The following is a 21,441-nucleotide window of genomic DNA, read 5'->3' as shown; positions in this document are numbered from 1 at the left end:
CTTGGAGAAAGAAGCCAACATAATAAAGGACCATTTGCATCCTGGTCATTCTCTCTTCTCCCTTCTCCCATCAGGCAAAGGATGCAAAAGCCTGAAAGTGCGTACAACCAGATTCACAAACGTATTCTTCTCCCTCTGTTATAAGTCTACTGAACAGGCTCTTGTAAGCTAAAGGTATAGTTCCAACCTCCCAACCTACCTCATTGTGGCTCTTGGACCTTTTGCTAAATCTACACTTTCTCTGTAACTATGACATTATATTCTGAACTCATTATATTCTGCACTCGTTTGTGTTTCTCTTTGCATTACATGATGTACTTGCCTATGACTTGATTGTACTTGTGTGTAGTATGATTTGACTAGATAGCAATCGTAGATTTTTTTTCACTAATTTGGTATGCGTGAGAGTAATACCAAGACGTTTTTCCAGGACAACTTTTTTTTCTGCTTATCTGTTTCCAAAACAACTTGTAATTTTTTTAGCTCCAATCCGAAATTATGTTACAACTAATTTGTCTTGTGTAATACCAGTAATGGTTCCCTAATTTATCAATTGCATTATATCCAATTTGTGTTATGGAAACGCACATTATAAAGGAACTACCTGTAATTTAAATTTGATCTGCTTAATACACAATGATCTTTAACTTTTCTGGAGATATGCATGTTTACCGATCTTCAGTTTCGTTGGGGGACATGTGATGACTGATGTGCTAGATATTGTGACGATCTCGTGTTTCATAGTGGGATTTGGGGGCTGTGGGAACTCTGAAATGGAAGAGTTTAACTTAGGGAGTGATCAGGAGCTGGGGTTTGGAAGAGTGGAGAGATTGGAGTTCAAATGAATTAACATTTTTAAGTAAACCATGATTCTCTTCATTTCTTCATTTGCTGTATGTCATATGAAGTATCTTAGCATTTTGTATTCTTTCTACTCTGTGACTGTCGTTCAGCACAGCGTATGTCCCTTTAACAGGGTTTATTCTTAAACTGATGAATTGCAATTGTGTCTTTGTCTGGAAGGAACTGGGATACAACTATGTTGAACTCAATGCCAGTGACACTCGCAGCAAGAACACATTGAAAGAAGTGATAGCAGAATCAGTGAACAACACCAGCATCAAAGGCTACTGCTCTGGTATGTACTCTATGTGCAAGGTTTAGATCAGGACTTACTAAGATGTTGCTGGCACTACATTGCGTATGATTAATTCATTTTTTAAACTCTTATTAATGTCAGGAACTTCATTGCTAAGTACCAAACACGCATTAATCATGGATGAGGTGGATGGGATGGCTGGTAATGAGGATCGGGGAGGAATTCAGGTAACACTGTTTGATTCAGTTATTATATAGGCATGGAAATAGGCACTTTGACCCAAAATGCACACGCTGACCTGTATGCACCATCTATACTAGTCCCACCTGCCCACGTATGGCCCACATCCCTGTAAACCTTTCTATCCATGTACCTGTCCAAATGTCTTTTCAAAGTCGATATAGTACCTGCCTCACCTTTCTTCCCAAACCGATTGTTCAAGCGCTTTTGATTGCAACATGCGCCTTAATTTAGTTCAGCAAAGAAACTGACAAGTTACTAAAGAACTATATGGAACAAGCTTCTAGCAGCTTGTTCCATATACCCACCCCTCTGAGTGGAAAAACTTGCCTATTTAATGGGTTCCTATTAAATCTTTGCCCTCTCACCTTAAACCTTGGTCATCTGGTTCTTTACTTTCCCTATTCTGGGTAAAAGAGTCTGTGCATCTACCCTGTCTATTCTCCTCGTGATCTTGTACATCTCTACAAGATCCTCCTGTACTCCAAGGAATATAGTCCTAGCCTGCCCAACCTCTCCCTATAGCTCAGGCCCTCAAGTACTGGCATCAATGGGAAAAGGGGAAGTACAACGGGATCTGGGGGTCCTTGTTCATCAGTCTATGAAAGTAAGCATGCAGGTACAGCAGGCAGTGAAGAAAGCAAATGGCATGTTGGCCTTTATAACATAGAGGAGTCAAGTATAGAAGCAAAGAGGTCCTTCTGCAGTTGTATAGGGCCCTCGTGAGACCACACCTGGAGTATTGTGTGCAGTTTTGGTCTCCTAATTTGAGGAAGGACATTCTTGCTATTGAGGGAGTGCAGCGTAGGTTTACAAGGTTAATTCCCAGGATGGTGGGACTGTCATATGCTGAGAGAATGGAGCGGCTGGGCTTGTATACTCTGGAGTTTAGAAGGATAAGAGGGGATCTCATTGAAACATATAAATAAGAAGGGGGGGGGGGGGGGAAGTCCAGAACCAGGGGCCATAGTTTAAGAATAAGGGATAAGCCATTTAGAACGGACGAGGAAACAGAGAGTTGTGAATCTGTGGAATTCTCTGCCACAGAGGGCAGTGGAAGCCGGTTCTCTGGATACTTTCAAGAGAGAGCTAGATAGAGCTCTTAAAGATAGCGGAGTCAGGGGATATGAGGAGAAGGCAGGAACGGGGTACTGATTGGGGATGATCAGCCATGATCACATTGAATGGCGGTGCTGGCTCGAAGGGCCGAATGACCTACTCCTGCACCTATTGTCTATTGTCATTCTCGTAAATCTTCTCTGCAGAGGGTTATTCATTTAAATCATTTTTATCCAGGGATCGCCGAATATTTTACAGTTTAATTGAGACTAGGGTGTCTGTAGAAAGAATGAATGCTGATCACTAATTATTGTTTGCAAGTATTTAATGAAATGGTACTACTCCCCTGCAGGAAAATAGAAACTGCTGTGGGAGATTATTAGTTTCAAATACCGATTTCCCTTGGTCTTGTCACACTAGCAGGCAGGTTGAGTTCCTGTTTCAACTGTTTGCGAGGAATGATATGTCTGACATTGGGTGTGTTCTGTTTCAGGAGCTGATTTCTCTCATTAAGCAGACAAAGATTCCTATCATCTGTATGTGTAATGATCGCAACCATCCCAAGATCCGCTCGTTAGCAAATTACTGTTTTGATCTCCGTTTCCAGCGGCCTCGACTAGAGCAAATCAAGGTGTGGCTCGAGTAGTTAAATGTCTATTTCATCATTTGATCCCCTCCGAGTTACTGTGGCTACTTGTTCGTTTAGAATTGGTGCAAAACTCGCTTTATGAAGGTCGTAACTAAATACCAGTACAGGTTGAACCCTAATTATCCTGCACTTCCCTCACAAATTCTTGACACTTGCCAGGACCAGGTACAATCTCTCACCCTTATCTGTTCAAATTATTCTTCATTGCACCATTGAAGCCTGGCTTTGTTAACATTTGCACCATTGAACTGCTGAATTTGTTTTAAGATTTTGTTCACCTTTTATGCAATCAAGGCAAGTTTATGATGGGCTAAAATTGGCGAGCATTTTGCGAGGAACTGCAAATGTTCACATGGCAATGGCAGCATTTTATATTCTATAAATTCTATAAAACTTTCTTTACTGCACAAATTCTATAAATTTACAATTCTATAAAACTTTCCTTACTGCACAAACACACCAATGATTTTTGTTCACCTTTTATGCAATCAAGGCAAGTTTATGATGGGCTAAAATTGGCGAGCATTTTGCGAGCAATTGGCGAGCATTTTGGCGAGCACAATTATCAGCATTGAAGGGAATGCTAATGTTATTGTTGACCCCAATACTTTAGAAATATTGCAAACATTGACCCTCAATAAATTCTTCTATAAACCAATTTTGTCCTCCCTTCAGGGTGCAATGATGACTGTTGCTTTTAAAGAAGGCTTGAAGATCCCCCCTCCAGCTATGAATGAAATTATACTTGCGGCCAGTCAAGATATCAGACAGGTTAGTGTTTGCAATATGAATGGTAGAGTTGCTTTCAAGATATTATGTGCATCATTGCAGACTTTGGTGATATTGTCAATTTGCAATTTTGTTCTCATTATTTGTATAATTGTAAGCTCTTTGTAGAGTTGTATTAAACTCAATGCTTATTGTTGCTGTTTGAAAATTTGAAATGCTTTCCCCTCAATTTGGTTTTCAGTAAAAAAAAATTACGTCCATTATCATGTAATTTATAAGTGGTTAAGATACTCCCCAAGATAAAATGAAAATAGAAAAAGAAAAATCTTTCCCATTGCCAATGCTTTCATTGGGACTCGCTATCAAGGTCCCAGTTTGTGGTGTTGGCAGCAGTCTAATCTGATGGTTGCATCAGTAAACCTTTTCAAATGCATGTCCTAGTACTCTTAAATTTGATGAGGTTTCTGCCTCTAACACCATTTCGGGCAATGAGCTCCATAGTCTTGTAGAATTTTGTTTTTCTTTCCTCTATTCTTTCTCCTATTACTTTAAATTTGTGCTGTCTGAAGAAAAGTGTTCAAAGATCAAAATCTCAAACTCTAATGGGCTGTAGTGATCTGTCCGTCCGTCTGTTCTCCCCCCCAATCCATATGTGTCAGTGATGTGCCTGAAAACCATTGGTGGGAAAAGTAAACCAATGTTGGTGTTTGCTTCCTGGCCAACAACCCCAGCATTAAGGCACTGATGTTGTTTAACCAGCTCTGAAGTGAGTTGCTCAATCTGGATGCCTGACACCATACTCCCAACAGTCTACATTTCTGCTCGGTTAAGGCAAGCAACCACCACAAAATATGTAATGTGTCCTCACTGACGGCAAGGAATCATTGACCCAAGACTGGACAGATTGGGGAACCTTACCTAAAGGCACCAAGTACTTCTGGTCTGTCTCCGATTTCATGGATTAAGCACGAACAGTGGAAGAGGCATAACACCGTAAGCAATCAATCCACGAGCTCCAACTGAAGATTACATCACCTCACACAGAACTAAATTGGAAATACGTCATCCCAGACCTCCGATTACCCAATAAGGCGTTCAGAAAAGATTGGAGAAATATAGGGAAAATTTAACTGAAGAAAGATTGGATTGAATGGTGTGGGATGCTTCCTTTAAATCCAATAAAGTGAAGATGTAATTGAGGCATAAAAATAATGGATAGGAAGTATCTGTTTTCCATTTAGCAAAGGCAAGTAACAAGGTGTTTAACTTAAGTGATTTGTAGAAAGATTAGGTGAAGTGCTGAATCTTTAAGTGTGAGTGAGTTTGGAATACATTGCCTGAGAGAATAGTAGAGGCATGGCATTTAAAACGCAAGACACACCGTGCTAGTGTAATTCAGTGGATGAGGCAGCATTCCTGGAGAACATGGGTAGATGATGTTTCAGGTTGGGACCCTTCAGCACTTTTTCCCTTTTGTTTACCAGCATCTGCAGTTCCTTGTTTCTACATTTTAAGAAATACTTGGGTATTTGAAGTGATTTTTGCAGCAACCAAATACTGGTTAGGTTGGATATGTGTGTATGTTTTCTGCTGGCATTGGTTCCTTCATGCCCTGTAGATTCATGTAAACTATGAAGCCTTGTCAGTTTTTGTTGTTTCAACATTTTGTTTTTAGGTCCTGCATAATCTCAGTATGTGGTGTGCAAAAAATGAGACATTGACATACGATCAGGCGAAAGAAAATGGCAGGAAGACCAAGAAGGACATTAAACTGGTGGGTTTTTATTTCAACAGCAATTTATTGTTGAAGATATTTTAGGGATAGAAATAATATTCAAATCCCTAACTGAATGCATGACTTTGTGTACCCGTCACATACTGATTAGTTCTTGCCTTGTTCAGTTTGTATTTTCTGGTCATGTTGGAATGTTGGTTCTCTTCCCATATTGAATATCAAGTCATTAAAAATTGTCAGGCAAAAGTACGATGGGGGAAGAATGAAAATCACATACTTTACCTTGCGCGTTAATATTTCTGATAATCCAGCAACTAACTAGAGCAAGATAAAAATCTTAGTTTAAAGAAAAAAAACTTTTCCCTATTGCATTAGAAATGTCTGGGTCTTTTTGTGCTCAAAATAAATAGATAAATAATGATTGCAAAATTGGCGTTCTAATTTCAGGGCCCCTTTGATGTTGTGAGGAAAGTGTTTTCTGCTGGAGAGGAAAGTGCTTCCATGAGTTTAATAGACAAGTCTGACCTGTTCTTCCATGATTATTCACTTTCACCGCTTTTTGTACAAGAAAACTATCTGCATGTGAAGCCGGCAGCCTCTGGGTAAGTAAAGACCAACCGTTTCCCTGTTGCTTTGTGTCATCTTGGGTGTCATCTTATGAACTGAAATGATTTTGGTGAAAAATCTTGAATCTGGTTATAGGTTCTTTGCGTTTGTGATCTGGAGCTCCTTCTTAGTAGCTGTTGGTGAACTATTGAAATGACTGGAGACATACCAGGTCATTCTGGGTTTAATAAATTTGGTAACAGGACCTCTCAGTTGCCACCAGATGCTGAAATCTCGTTCAGCACTGACCAATGGAGCGTAGCGAAGAGTAAACTTGGAGGATTTGGGGGATTAAATACTAACATATGCATTTTAGTAAGTGTGTGGTATAGCTAACCCTCAAATTGGAGATTTATTCCACACACCCCATCAGGTTGTAAATTTGGTCAAATAGATAAAGGAAGTGCATGCAAAGTTTAAGAGGATGGAATTTCAAAGGCCTTTGAGGAATATTAACAAAGAAGGATAGAACTCAACTGGGTGATTAAAATGGGCCACAAAATAACTGAGTCTTTCTTTTTTTTTTTTAATTAAAAAAAAATCCCAAAGCTTTTTATACCCATATTAAAAATGAGGGTAAGCAGAGAGAAGATTGGACCACTCAAGGATAAAGGAGGGAATTTGTGCTTGGGGTAAGGGGATGTTGGCGACGTACTAATCGAGTACTTTGCATCTGATTTTACCAAGCGGAAGGACGCAGGACAGTGACATCAGTATGGAGAATACTAAAATTAGAGAAGTCAATGTTCATACCGCTGGGGTGCAAACTGCCCAAGCGAAATATGAGGTGCTGCTCCTCCAATTTACGGTGGTCCTCACTCTGGCCATGGAGGAGGCCCAGGATAGATAGGTTGGATTCGGAATGGGAGGGTGGGTTGAAGTGCTGAGCTACCGGGAGATCAGGTTGTTTACCACCTCCTCTCCGGGCACTTTCCCTTGCAACCGCAGGAAATGCTACACTTGTCGCTTCACCTCTCCCCTTGACTCCATTCAAGGACACAAGCAGTCTTTCCAGGTGCAACAGAGGTTCACCTGCACCTCCTGCAACCTCATCTATTGCATCCACTGCTCTAGATGTCAGCTGATCTACATCGGTGAGACAAAGCGTAGGCTTGGCGATCGCTTCGCCGAACACCTCCGCTCGGTTCGCAATAACCAACCTGATTCCCTGGTGGCTCAGCACTTTAACTCCCCCTCCCATTCCGAATCAGACCTATCTGTCCTGGGTCTACTCCATGGCCAGAGTGAGGACCACCGTAAATTGGAGGAGCAGCACCTCATATTTCGCTTGGGCAGTTTGCACCCCAGCGGCATGAACATTGACTTCTCTAATTTCAGGTAGCCCCTACTTTCTCCTCCCCTTCTCAGCTCTCCCTCAGCCCACTGGCTCCATCTCTTCCTTTCTTCTTCCCACCCCCCCCCCCCCCCCACCCCCCACCCCTGAAACGTTGCCTATTTCCTTCACTTCATAGATGCTGCCTCACCCACTGAGTTTCTCCAGCATTTTTGTCTACCTTTGATTTTCCAGGATCTGCAGTTCCTTCTTAAACATTAGCATGGTACATTTTTGTCTGAGCACCTGTTCAATAATTTAATAGCTGCTTAATTCTGATAAGTTTCATCGACCAGAAACATTAATCATCTCTCGATATCTGCTGCATTTCCTACTGAGTATTTCTAGCTTTTTGAGGTTTGTTTTCATGTTTTCAAAGTTTTGGTTTTATTGATCATTTAGGTTTGTTTCGAATCCCCTTTGTATGAACGGATGATCTGTCTGTTTATGTTCTTTTCTTGTTATTTTGCGCTCTCGTTCTGGTCTTTGAACACTTTGCGAATGCAGCTGTTAGTTGTGCTGTGCTTGCATTTTAGATCAAACCTCAAAAAGCATTTAATGCTGCTGAGTAAAACGGCAGATAGTATCTGTGATGGAGACCATGTGGATAAACGAATCCGTTCTCAGCAGGCCTGGAATCTTCTCCCTACTCAGGTCAGTGCTATCATGAGGTATCGTGTGTTGAGTAGTAAGATATTCTTTATTTTTGTATGGTATTGTCAATCCCAAGGTCTACTTGTCTTGAACAACACAGTCATTTTCCCTTTTGCACATTTCGAATTGCAAGTTGAAATTAGTTTTTGTTACTTTCAAAACTCAAACTATTTAAATTCCAGTAAGGTTCCACCTTACCACAACTAAGGAGAGTATTGGTTTCGACAACAAAGGAATGCTAGAATTGCCTGCATTTGTTAATTTATGCATATTTCCCTACTTAGCTGCAACTGTAGTCCAACCATAATTTATTGGCTATAGATCCATTTGTGCAAAATAATTGCCCACAATTAAAAGTTTGCATTTTATTGCAATTGCATTTAATCCTATGTTTGAGTAAATCAGTCGGTTCTGAAGTCATTAAATCTTTATAGCCAATCTCGTTGTGACTTGCAGTCAATAACGTTTATTAATTTTCCCTCTTCAATATATGACAGTTGGTCTTTGTTCAAGATTGTTCCTAATCTTTAGATCTTCAAGAGTCATGACTCTTTAATTGCCATATGTATTGAAAATGGAATAATGAGATTCTTACTTGCAGCCTGTAAACACAATACACATAGATAATATATAACTTAAAATTGCATAAATTAAAAATCCCAATATTAGTGCAAAAAAAAAAGTCCTTAATGCAACCAGAGAGTTCATTGCCGAGGTTAGTGCTCTGTGCTCAGGAGCCTGATGGTTATTGGGAAGAAGCTATTCTTGAAACCGTTGGTGATGGTAGGAGTGAAATGTGAGCATGGCGAGGATGGTGTGGGTCTCTGCTGGATGCCCTTTTTGAGTCAGGGCCTCCTGCAGATCCCTTTGGTGGGGAAGCCAGTACGGGTGGTCACGGTGGCGCAGCGGTAGAGTTGCTGCCTTACAGCGAATGCAGCGCCGAAGACCCGGGATCGATCCCGACTACGGGTGCTGTCTCTACTGAGTTTGTACGTTCTCCCCGTGACCTGCGTGGGTTTTCTCCACGAACTTCGGTTTCCTCCCACACTCCAAATATGTACAGGTTTGTAGGTTAGTTGGCTTGGTAAATGTAAAAGTTGTCCCTAGAGGGTGTAGGATAGTGTTAATGTGCGGGGATCGCCGGTCGGCGGTGGGCCGAAGGGCCTGTTTCCGCGCTGTATCTCTAAACTAAACATATGATGAACTGGGCAGTGTTCACTTTATGTAATCATCTTCATTCCTGGGTGTTGGAGTTGCTGAACCAGGTATGATGCAGCCATTCAATATCATCTCTACCAATGGGCTTTCTTTCTGATTGCATCGGTGTACTGGGCCCAGGGCAAATCTTTGGCGATATACACCCCCAGGAATTTGAAGTTATTGACTTTCTCCACTGCTAGCCTAACGATGAAGTGAGGTTTGTGGATCCTCGTCTTTCCCTTTCTAAAGTTAACAATCAGCTTCTTGGTCTTGCTGGCAATAAGAGCAAGTTTGTTCTGGTGCCATTTAATCAGATTTTCAATCTCCCTCCTGTACTTTGAGTAATTATTGCCGGTTATTTGTCCAACAACAGTGCTGTCATTGATGAATTTATAGATGGAGTTGGAACAATCATGGGTAAAGAGGGAGTGGAACGGGACTGAGCGCACAGTCTTGAGATGGTCATCGAAGAGGAAATGTTGCCGATGAGGAAGCCAAGGATCCAGTTTCATAGGGATGAGCGGAGACTCAGTTACTTGAGTTTGATATGTTTATGATGGATGATGATGAATGCTGAACTGTAGAACACAGCCTGACGTACGTGTTCTTATTGTCCAATTGATCCACTGCAGATTGGAGAGCCATTGGGATTGCATTTCCTCCATTGATCTATTGCGGCAGTAAGCAAATTGTAGTGGATCCAAGTTCCTGTTATGTACCATAACCAACCTCTCAAAGCACTTAATCAGCATTGTTCAGTAGTCACAGACATGTCACCTTGCTTCTCTTGTGCATCGGTATTATACAATTACAACTTTATCCTGGAGGGAAATCGGTCTGCCACCAGTCAAAAGATACAGTTACAAGGCATTGTTAGTGTCATGTGCATGATAATAATAATGAAATGTAAGTGATTTATGTAATATATAATTGATGTCCTTTAAAAGCTGGTGGAAACCTTGGGTTTTATTAATGAGAGGTTGAAGATGTCTGCAAAAACTGAAGCCAGTTGGTCCACGCAGGTTTTGAGGACATGACCCGGTATACCATCAGGGCTGGAAGCTTTCCGGAGGTTCACCCTCATGAAGGATCTTCTGATGTCTGCCTCGTTGACATTGGGGGCTGTGGGGGCCTGAGAAGGCACTTTGGTGTTCTCCCTGTCAAAGTGAGCGGAGACCGTGTTGAGCTTGGCCGGGAGTGATGGCTCGCTGTCTCCCATGACCAGCTCCGTGCAGTCCTCACCGCTGGGGGTGTGCTTTAGATGCAGTTTACTATATTTACTATACATAGGAAGAACCAGATGTTGTGATTTCGGAAAGTGGTATGATTTAAAAATGTGAGTATGAGTGATAGAGAGAGAGAGGGAGGCCTTTCTTCTGATGTATGCGCAGTGGTTGAGGGTGTTTGTTCCTCTGGTGGTACAGGACACGTGCTGGTGGTAGTTAGGATGTGACTTCAAACAAGCCGCATTGAAGTCCCCGGCTATGATAGGACCACATTATTGGGCACAATGGAGGCTTTCCCTGCTCTTCCAGGCACTATTCTCATTGTGGAATTCTCTGAGGTCGGGATTACCCTGCTGCCAGGAACTCCGCTGCCATCGAGAGATTGGAAGAGCGCTAATCCAGTTAAATGGATTAGACGCTTGTCAGCGCAGATGTGTGTTTCTTTTAACTGTAGGTTCAAAACTGCAGAATTTCAACATGATCTGTTCTACTACTTGAGAAATATTGTCATAGTATAGAATCATCATAGATCACCTGAGATTTAAAGTAACATCTCTTGATCTACTTCATCTTACTGTTAGTTTTGTTTATATTATTTACTTAATAGAAGCCTTAACAAAAATAGTTTTTTTTAAACCCCTCAAATTTTGACAACCAGATTAACATTACAGACCTCCAAGAGATTTTGGTTGTACTGGGCGGAGAGTCCCCCATAGTAATCAGACACTGTCTCTTTAAGAACAACGGCTGCTAGTTACACTGCTGCGGCAGTTATTGAAATGGACAAGCAATTGCTTTGATCGAATTTTATGCAATGATACTGCATTAAACAATGTACCAAGCACCCTTTAGTATTTTTAGCCTGCAGTAACAAATACTCATTTTTGGCTGTTAAAAATAACTTTTCTATTTGAAAACAGCTTGTTGTTTCATGGAGTGGCTGCTAGGTGAGTGTAGAAATGTAGGTAGCTGCATCTCTGAAATACTGAATGAAATTATAGGCCAAGCTATCCTCCCAAAGAACCTGGTCAAAGAAAACTAGCTGCCGAAGAATGAGCTACATAATTGCTAGTTGAAGGGTTAGTTGTGCATTTGAAGTAGGTGGCTGCATCTCTGAAATACTGAATGAAATTATAGGCCAAGCTAACCTCCCAAAGAACCTGGTCAAAGAAAACTAGCTGCCGAAGAATGAGCTACATAATTGCTAGTTGAAGGGTTAGTTGTGCATTTGAAGTTGGGTTTTTAATGAGTGGGTGTGCTGATGAACGCTATGTACTTCACACGTCTGAATATATTGTTGGTTTAAAATGTATAAGTAGTTTGTTGTCTCTGCCTTTGCATCAGATTCAGACTAAAGGTTACAAATTATGGAGGAAACTAAATATGATAAAAGAACATGGAAGAAACTTTTCCTGCAGTGATATTTGTTTATGAAATGGCATGAGTTAGTAACGAATCTATGATAAATATGTAAATGAATTTCCAGTGCAGAGTATTCAGGTCTTGTTGTTTTGCAGGCTATTTATGCCAGTGTGATCCCTGGTGAATTGATGAAAGGTTACATGGCACAATTTCCCACTTTCCCAAGTTGGTTGGGAAAGTTTTCATCCACTGGCAAGCATGACCGTGCTGTTCAAGAACTTACCAGGCACATGTGCTTAAGGTATGGAGATATTATTTTAGCAGAGTAGTTGCTTCATATGAAATGTTTACATTGTGCTTATTTAAAAAATAAAAGATCTCATTGTAAGACGCCAGCAGCAGCTTGATGTGAACATGAGCTAAAGGAATCAAGATGATCTGTGGTCAGTCAAATAATCTGAAATACTTGAGACTGCAATGCCTTGGTTCCTTAAACTGTGGGAAGAGGTGGGGTGTGAGGGTCATTATTAGTGTCATTGCCATAATGAGTGGTGATTATATGGTGATTAGGTCTGAATAGATCTATTTAGACTTTAGGTATACAGCGTGGAAACGGGTCCTTCGGCCACAGAGTCCACATTTACCAGCGATCGCCCTGTATACTAACATCCTACACACTAGGGATAATTCACAATTTTTTACCAAAGCCAATTAACCTACAAACCTATATGTCTTTGGGAGTGTGGGAGGAAACTGGAGCACCCGGAGAAAACTCACGGGATCACAGGGAATACATTCAAACTCCATACAGACATCTCCTGCAGTCAGGATGTAAGCCGGGTCTCCGGTGCTGCAATGCAGCAGCTCTACCACTGTGTTGCCAACGCACAGTACTTTGTACTGCTTCTGTGAAGCGCTGGCCTGCAGTATATGGTCTAAGTTCTCGCCTGTACAAGTAACTTTAGGAAGGTGGTTACCAATGCTGTGCTGGTATAGCCCTGTTTTGGCTCGCTGCTTTGAATAGAAAGAGTGGAAATTTAAGTTCAACAGGTATACACCTATTAAGAAGTATGTTAGTCAGCTCAATGTCCTGTGGCTTTTTACGTGATTTTTGTATTTGTCTACGTTTATTCTGAGCCCTCACATCTGTACTTCTAATACTGATTCAAAGGACACATGCCAGTAAACGGGCAGTGAACTTGGATTATCTTCCTTACCTGCGGGATACACTAGTGCGGCCTCTTGCACTTCAGGGAACAAATGGTGTTCAAGAGGCCCTTGAAACGATGGATGCATATTATCTGATGAAGGAGGACGTGGATTGTATCATGGAGATTAGCAGCTGGGGTGGACGACCCGATCCATTCTCCAAACTAGATCCAAAGGTAATCCAAGCCCATTTCTATTGACCACTCGTAATCTAGTGGGATTAAATTAGCTGGTTCCAGGTCCAGGAGATATAACAGAAGCTTCAGTCCTTGATTGAGATTACTCGACGTACTTCAATTCTGTTTCTCCTCAACCCCTATTAGGTGAAAGCTGCATTTACACGCACCTATAACAAAGAGACACACATGACTCCCTACGCCCTACAAGCTATAAAGAAATTGAAACATGGAAATGGTGCTGGATCATCTGTCAACTCTGAGCTTAATGGTGACTTGCAAACTGAGGACGTGCAGGCGGATGAAGCCGAGGATAACTTGGAAATGGATGGAATGATTAAGGTAGGAACCTCATCTTGCACTTGAATGGTTTTCTTAAGTCATCTAGACACCAAATACCTTAGGATTGCTAGATGTTTGTAATGGAGGAACAAAAAGATATTGCTCTACAAAGGAAGATTGATGTTGAGTTGTATGAGAAAGGATGGTAACCTATCTTCAAAGGAGAGATGGAAGTCTTGTTCTCTGTCCCAATTTATCTTTTGTGAAATTCAATTGAATAACATTCCAGTAATAATAGCTGATTGGATAATAACACAACGTTAGACTAAGTGTATCAGGATTATAATCTGTAAATCAAAAACATCTGCAAACAATGGAAATTTCAAAAATAAAACTCAGCGGATCAGGCAGCATCTGCAGAAAGAGACCCCTTGTCAGAACGTGGAATAACAAGCAACTTTTCTGTAGCAAATAAGGTGGGGGAAGGGTGGGTAAAGCAAAGAGAATATCACTGATAGGATGAGACCAAACGGGATACTGTGAAAGTTAGAAACACATTATGCTTTTTATCTGTGTTATGTGCTGCTTATGGCAGACCCAGCAGGCCTGACTACACTATTCGGAAGAGGAAAACTGAGCTCAAGTGATGACTGGTGTGATGACTGGTGCATATTGCCAGTCTGACACGGGTATTAAGAAAGAATGAGAGAGTTAAACTTGGAGAATACGATATAGAGTCCTGAAGACTTCAATGTGCCCAGACGGAAGACATGGTGGTGTTCCTCAAATTTGCATTGGGTCCCATTCTAACAGCGAGGAGACCACAAGCTGGTCAAGCAGGAATGGGATGGGCACTTGAAGTGACCATTTAGCCGTTGCATCTTCAGCAGGAGTAGCAACGTTTCATATTGTCTCATTCCCCTCATCATTGTCAATTTGAGCCTGATCTTCTTGGCGATAGAAAATTCAAGTTGCTGATTGTAGCCAGTGGATATTGAAAGTCTGCTCCATTGGTAAAAGTCCCATTAAATATAAAACCCTAAAGGCTGGGAAGAAATTGCATAATATCCTAAGAGGTTTGCATATAAAGAATCTCACAGGCTAATTGCTATTCAATTAATATAATCACGATGATATTACTTGGAAGGATGATAATGCTTGGTCAGGGTGCAGTTTTAATTAGTTTCATCATTGAAGACAGAACTTGAGATTGAACTCATCTATGAGAGAGATGCGGCTTGAAGGACAACGAGCTATGGGTTAAGGAATAGGGAATGATGGATATTCTACACTTTTATTTCTTCTGATATCTTTGAAAATGGGGAGTACGAGTTGTACCCTGTGCAATTATGATTTCTTAAAACTTATTTTCTTTTTTAGCCAAAGAAATCTAAAGCATCGAAGAGCAAAACAGAAGAAAAATTGCCACAGCATAAAGGAAGAAAAGATAAGGGAAAGAAAAAGGCCACAAAGTGATTTATTTCTTTTGCCTGGAGAGATTGGGTTTGTTTTCACGAGCTGCAGGTCTGCTGTCAGAAAATGGGACTGGAGGGGCCAGGGATAATACCTGGGGCTTGAAATGATTTATTTCAGAGGGCAGTTTTCTTTTGAATTCTTTAAGCAAAATTATTTACAATCTTTACTCTTGAGTAAAGATGTCTGTATTTTTCTGTACATAAGCAAAAACAAAACTATCCTTTTTAGGTATTTTTGAAACTGTAAATTAACAAAATGTGGCGCAGGTTTTTTTGAATAAAGTAATTTTTGCAGTGTCGCCTGCATCAGGAAGATGAGCCCTGTATTGGTCACTGTGCAGACATAACTGGAAACTGTTTATGAAAGATGGGAGGATTAGTGGAGCTATTCTCTGTAACGGCCTGTCAGAATCTGTAAACACTTTGGCAAGTTTTTGTTGTGGCCCTACTTGGAATTAGTTTGACCCCCAGGTCCAGAGCAACAGCAGTGTGGTGAAGTCATGTTGATAATCTTGTGTGCATTGTCTTCCTAAGCCACCTTATTCACGGTTTTGCACTTTCTATCAGAGAAATATCAATCTTAGTACAGGTAGTACTTAGATCTTAGATCAGCATTGAAGTAGATGTGTCTCATAACTAGAGAAAAAAGGTTATGTCACATTCTTTCATTAGATTTAAGCTGTTAACTCAGTAAGAGCTCATAATTTGATTTGTTTTTTTACTATTTTTCTGCCTGGAGCTTGATTTGGGCAATAATAATAATAATGTATTATCCTCTTGGTTGATAGACTTGGCTTGATGTGAGCGAAGAAAATTATTGATCAGGTAGACTTGGTTCCAGCCATATTTCTGTAGTGTTTAACTAAGTACCTGATCCTGTCGGTTTACCTAGGTCTTGCACAGAAACTAATTGATTTACACTTTTATTTGACAGTTAAAGCAAGTTGCGGTACATCATTGATAATTCAAAGGCTCGCAAGACTAGGCCCTTTAACCTGAGGTTTGGTGATTCAAAAATCATTTATTGGGAATACTAGCTTGTATCCAACTTTCATTGGGCCAAACTCCTACATTGTCCAATAGAGGCTTTTGGGTCCACAAATGGACAGCAGCGTCTGGTTCAAGTTGAGAGTTTTTAGTTGTCATATGTACCTACCTCCTTCTGATGTGCTGAAGCCTTAAGATTTGCTTTCCTACTGGACTTGCAGAGGAGTTGCTGCCATTTCCTGCCTGCTCTACTAACTTGGATCAGCTGTTATTTTTATATTTAATTTTAAAAAAAGTAAAAAAATAGAATTTTCTTAATGTATCCAGCTTGTATATTTTAGCTGTGGCATTTTTTTCCCAAAGCAAGGCAAATATCACCCCTTTGGGCTATGCAGTTGAACACATATGCTGAGATTCTAGTGAATTATATAATAGGGTACGCATTTATGTGATACTTAAATTCTGTACATGTTCACATTAGTTTAATATGTTTATTATTGTCATGTCAGGTATAGTGACAAGCTGTGTTTTGCATGCTATCCAAACAGATCAGATATACCATACAAGTTTAAACTGAAGTACAGAGTGTAGAATATAGTTCTCAGCATTGTAGTTGGGTTGAAGTGAACGAACAGTACCCAAGCTTATGGAAGGGCCGTTCAGAAGTCTGATAAGATGGGAGGAAGTTGTTCCCGAGACTGTTGGTATGTGCTTTTAAGCTTCTGTACCTTGGTTTGGTTTGATTATTGTCACGTGTACAGTGAAAAGCTTTGTGCTATCCAGACAATGAAAAGACTATAATTATTACAATCGAGTTGTCCATGGTCTACAGATACAGGATAAAGGGTACAACGTTTAGTTCAAGATGATGTTCGACAAAAGTTAGTTCAAAGGTCTCCAATGAGGTAGATGCGAGATCAGAACTGCACACTAGCAGGTGAGAGGGCGGTTCAGTAGCCTAATAACAGCTGGGGGGGGGGGAAAACTGTCCATGAATCTGGAGGTATGCATTTTCAGATTTCTGTACCTCTTGCCTGGTGGGAGGGGGAGAAGAGTTAGTGACTGGTGAGACGGGTCCTTAATGATGCTGGTGGCCTTGCTGAGGCAGCGTGAAGTGTAGATGGAGTCAATGGAAGGGAGGTTAGTTTACGTGATGGTCCGGGCCACGTCCACAACTCTGCCATATGGAGCAGCGAGAAGGTATTTGATTATGCTGGCTACTTTTCTGAGGTGGCTTGTATTGTAGATAGAGCCAATGGTGGGAGGTCTGATCTGTATGATAGACTGGACTACATCTACAACTCTCTCCATTTTCTTGTTGTCTCGGGCAGAGCTCTACCCCCGTCAGACTACATTTGGAATATTGTGAGCAATTTTGGGCACCATATCTGAGGAAGGATGTGTTGGCTCTGGAGAGTTTACAAAAATGATCCTAGGAGTGAGTGGGTTAACATATGATGAGCTTTTGATTGCACTGGGCCTGTATTGAAATTTAACGAATAATGTAAGGCTTGGATAGAGTCGACGTGGAGAGGATGTTTCCATTAGTGGGAGAGTTTAGGACTGGAATGAAAGGACGTTCCTTTAAAAAGATGAGAAATTTATTTAGTCAGAGGGTGGTGAATCTGTGGAATTCTTTGCCACAAAGGGCTGTGGAGCCAAGTCTATGGATATTTTTGAGACCGATTGATAGATTCGTGATTAGTACCGGTGTCAGGGATTTTGCGGAGAAGCCAGGAGAATGGGATTTGGAGGGAGATAGAGATCAGCCATGATTGAATGGTGGAGTATTGATGGGCCGAATGGCCTAGTTCTGCTCCTATCACTTATGACCTTCCCAAACTGTGATGCAACCTGACCATATGCTCTGTATTGTGCCTCAATATTCATGAGTCATTGAGGATCACTATGCCACATTTCCTCACATTTCTCAGGAAATACAGGTATTGGTGTGCCTTGGCTATCACATCGATGTGGTTGGTCCACATTAGTAATATTAATTAACACCAAGGAACTTTAAACTTTCATCTATTTCCACTGATGCATCATTGATGCTGATTGGGCATGTCCTCCACCATGCTTTCTGAAGTCAGTAACTACCTCCTTTGTCTTGTTCATGTTGAGGAAAGCTTTTATTGTCCTCAATGGTTCAATGGTACTTTATTGTCACGTGTACCGAGGTGCAGTGGAATTTGTTGCCATATTGTCATTCAATAAAAAAAGCAACAAGATACATAACTACATAAAGATTAAACATAGAATAAACAGCCAGCACAATGGCACGTGAGAATCCTCAAGGAACACAGCATAAGGGGAGACCCACAGTCATCAATCAATGTTCGGGCCACACACACACACACACACGCTCCTTCACTGTGATTTGTCCAGTTGTACCGACTGATGTCACTCGCTCTGCAGTCCCTGTCAGCCCGAACAGTCAGAAAGCCGTTCCACACTTGCACTAGAGTCCGCGATGCCACATGGAGCTATGCCCCCGCAAACACTGAGATCACTGCATTCACGGCACTTCCTCCAAGTCCTCACCAGTGCAGGCAGCACGTCCATCTTGGTTTTCGGGTGACCTCACATGCCCCACTGTGATGGAAGACAAATAACTTGTACCTTTCCTCCTTTTCTCCTGCGGTCGGGGCAATTGAAACATCCGCAGTCAGGGCGATCGCAGCTCCTGCAGTCGTCGATCGAAGCCCCCGCATCAGGGAGATCGAGTTTCCTGCGGTTGGGGCTCCCGAAGTCGATCCCTAACAAAGGGACCGCCGGCTCCATGATGTTAAGGCCGCAGTGCGGACGGAGATACGATATGGAAAAAGTTGCATCTCCGTCGAGGGAAGAGATTAAAAAAAAATTTCCCCAACCACCCCTCCATAATACAAAAACTAAAATTACACTAAAACTTGCAAGTAAAAAGAGACTAAAACAACAAAAGAAGAAAGGGAGGAGACAGGCATTTGGCGAGGCTGCCACGTACGGCGACACCTGGTGGTGAAACGTGTAGATGCAGTTGGAGCCAAATTTAGTATGGGACATGAATGCAGTTAACGCTTTTTGTGCTGCTTGTTGAACAACAGTGCATCTCATTAAAATGTTTAACATGCACAGGAGGTGCCACAGTGAATCTAGAGTTAATATCTCAACTGGATATTATCCCTATTACTGGCAATTTAGACCCAAACCCATAACACTATCTTGATTTGGCCGAAGGTGGATTTGGTGCTGGTATTATGCAGTATGATCAACATTGGAAGAATGAGTAAAGTACTTCCTGTGGAAGATGGTCTTGTGTCTAAATTTGATAAACTGTGTAAAAGTTAAGATTTATTAAAAAAAATAACAATGAAATGACAGTGGAACTATAATTAGGAAAATTGGGTTTGTGAACAGAACGCACTTTCAGAGTATATATTGCACATCATTGAGAATATTCAAATACTTTTGTTTTTCAGTATTATTGGTGTTGGTTTATTGTCATGTGTACTAAGTATGGTAAACTGTTTTGCATGCTATTCAGGCAAACCATATACATGAGTACCTCGGGTAGTGTGAAAGGAAATGAGTGCAAAATATAGTATAGCTGCAGTGAAAGTGCAGATTTAAAAACAAATTCCAGGTTGCATTGAGGTAAATTATGATTGGGAATTCATCCCTGGCAATGACAATCTTTTGTGAATCTAACAGGAGGAGGAAAAAGCTGTTCCTGTTGAACTCGGCTTGTTAGAAATTTCCTTGTGCAAATAAACCCATAAAGTAATCAAGATTACAAACAAAAAATGCTGATAATATTTTGTTTAAAAATTGGCAACATTGCTTGTAATATTTGAGCAGAAATCCTAAGTTTCTTTTGAGGGCACGTAACTTTAATTTAAAATTGTTGCAGAATAAAGCAATCCTTAAAAACTCCATACTGCATTTATTAATAGGCTATTTTGTATAAAGGTGCTTTAATTCAAGTTTGTGTAAGCTGATATGCCTTTCCACTTGCAAAAGCTTTTCCCCCCTGTGTAGCATTTTAGTGTCAACTTTAAACCATTTTGCTTTGATCTTATTTTATGGAACAGTACTGAATTCCAAATGTGGGGTAACCAAGGTTACGTTTAAATGTGAAGTTATGTTAGTCTTGTACATTGAACCCTAAGCCAGAAATTATTCACCCTCAGTTTTGGACTTTATATTAGAGAACTTATAGATGCTCTAACTAGAGAAAAAAGTTGTCACATGCTTTCATTAGTTTTAAACTGTTAACTTGGTAAGAACTCTTACATGACCTCACTTTCTTATTCAAATGAATCCCAGTATTTCCTCAGATTAATCTCTTCCCTTCTAACCCCCCCCTCCCAAAAAAAAATTCTATTATCTTTAGGTAATTTGTGATGATCCTTTGCTCCCTTTGCTGCTCTATCCCTGTTTCAAATGTCTATATTTGCAAGAAGAATCAATGTGTGACCTTGCTGTGAGTTCTATAAGCCTGTTCCAAATCTATTGGCTGAGCATATTGTCTTCCTCCATTTATCAGTGCTGTTTTAACTCTCATTATCTTGGCATTGTTCGATCTTTGATATTGCAGAATCAAAATATTTGATGTAAATGGTGAACAATAATGTTCCGAGAGTTAATCCCTGTGTTGATCAAGAATTGATCCCCCATGACCCACTGGTTTTTAAAAACTCTTTTGTAGCCTACTCTTTTAATTTTGCTACTTGCTCTTTGACTTCGTGTTCTGCATTTTAATCATGTGTCCAAATCGCATTACTTTATCGATGGATTTCTGGATGTCCAAACGTTATACTTAATTTCCATAATTCTTGCCGTTTCAAGACATCTGCTGTGGTAAACATCTGCCGTTTTGCAGTCTGTTATTTTCATTTCCACTATTTTTACTTTTTTGGTCTTCCCAAGGATACCACTTAAATTTAATACACACACCGATGCCACAATAAAAGATTTGTTTAAGATTCACAATTGCCGTATACGAGATCTCTGGCACGAATACTTTTATGATACAGTGCATATGTAGAAATTGCTGTGGTTATCAGCAAACATCCTGTCATCAAAATGCAAGTAACCACTGACTCTTTAGATTGAGTGGCATTGGTAAGAAAGTCAACTATACAAACACTGTGGCCTCACAAGCAGGGAAGAGGCTGGATAACCTGTGGCAAGTGCCTCGCTACCTGATGTCACGGCCTTACCAACATCTACCATTGTGATTGAATGTTCTTTGTCTGGATGAGCACTGTTCCAACAACTCAATATGGCAACATCATCCAGGAGAAAGCAAGCTGCTTGAAGTTCCTCTCCAATTTACACACCACGCTGACTTGCAAATATATCAGTTTCCACCTCATCACTAGGTCTACATCTCAACCTCTTCACTTAACAACATTGGGGGGGAAAGCTTCACCAGA

At 40.8% G+C, this 21,441-nt stretch overlaps 1 protein-coding gene across 2 annotated transcripts in view; it reads left to right on the top strand.

The window, feature by feature from the left end:
• rfc1 (replication factor C subunit 1) overlaps window positions 1-15,353 on the top strand; it is a 74,221-nt gene extending 58,868 nt beyond the window's left edge. The window contains exons 15-25 of one of the 2 annotated variants that reach the window (XM_033027124.1): window positions 1,024-1,138; window positions 1,241-1,326; window positions 2,892-3,029; window positions 3,723-3,818; window positions 5,452-5,550; window positions 5,959-6,113; window positions 7,987-8,104; window positions 12,048-12,193; window positions 13,064-13,277; window positions 13,425-13,619; window positions 14,940-15,353. In XM_033027124.1, the coding sequence (XP_032883015.1) occupies window positions 1,024-1,138; window positions 1,241-1,326; window positions 2,892-3,029; window positions 3,723-3,818; window positions 5,452-5,550; window positions 5,959-6,113; window positions 7,987-8,104; window positions 12,048-12,193; window positions 13,064-13,277; window positions 13,425-13,619; window positions 14,940-15,035 (1,458 nt within the window). In that variant the 3' untranslated portion in view covers window positions 15,036-15,353. The remainder of the gene's footprint in view (window positions 1-1,023; window positions 1,139-1,240; window positions 1,327-2,891; window positions 3,030-3,722; window positions 3,819-5,451; window positions 5,551-5,958; window positions 6,114-7,986; window positions 8,105-12,047; window positions 12,194-13,063; window positions 13,278-13,424; window positions 13,620-14,939) is intronic. The other variant, XM_033027132.1, reaches the window with a different exon arrangement.
• Window positions 15,354-21,441: the final 6,088 nt, after the last annotated feature.

Source organism: Amblyraja radiata, chromosome 1, assembly GCF_010909765.2.
Source record: "Amblyraja radiata isolate CabotCenter1 chromosome 1, sAmbRad1.1.pri, whole genome shotgun sequence".
NCBI lineage: Eukaryota > Metazoa > Chordata > Chondrichthyes > Rajiformes > Rajidae > Amblyraja > Amblyraja radiata.
Note: the sequence above shows the minus strand (reverse complement) of the source record. Positions and strands in the feature narration are given on the sequence as shown.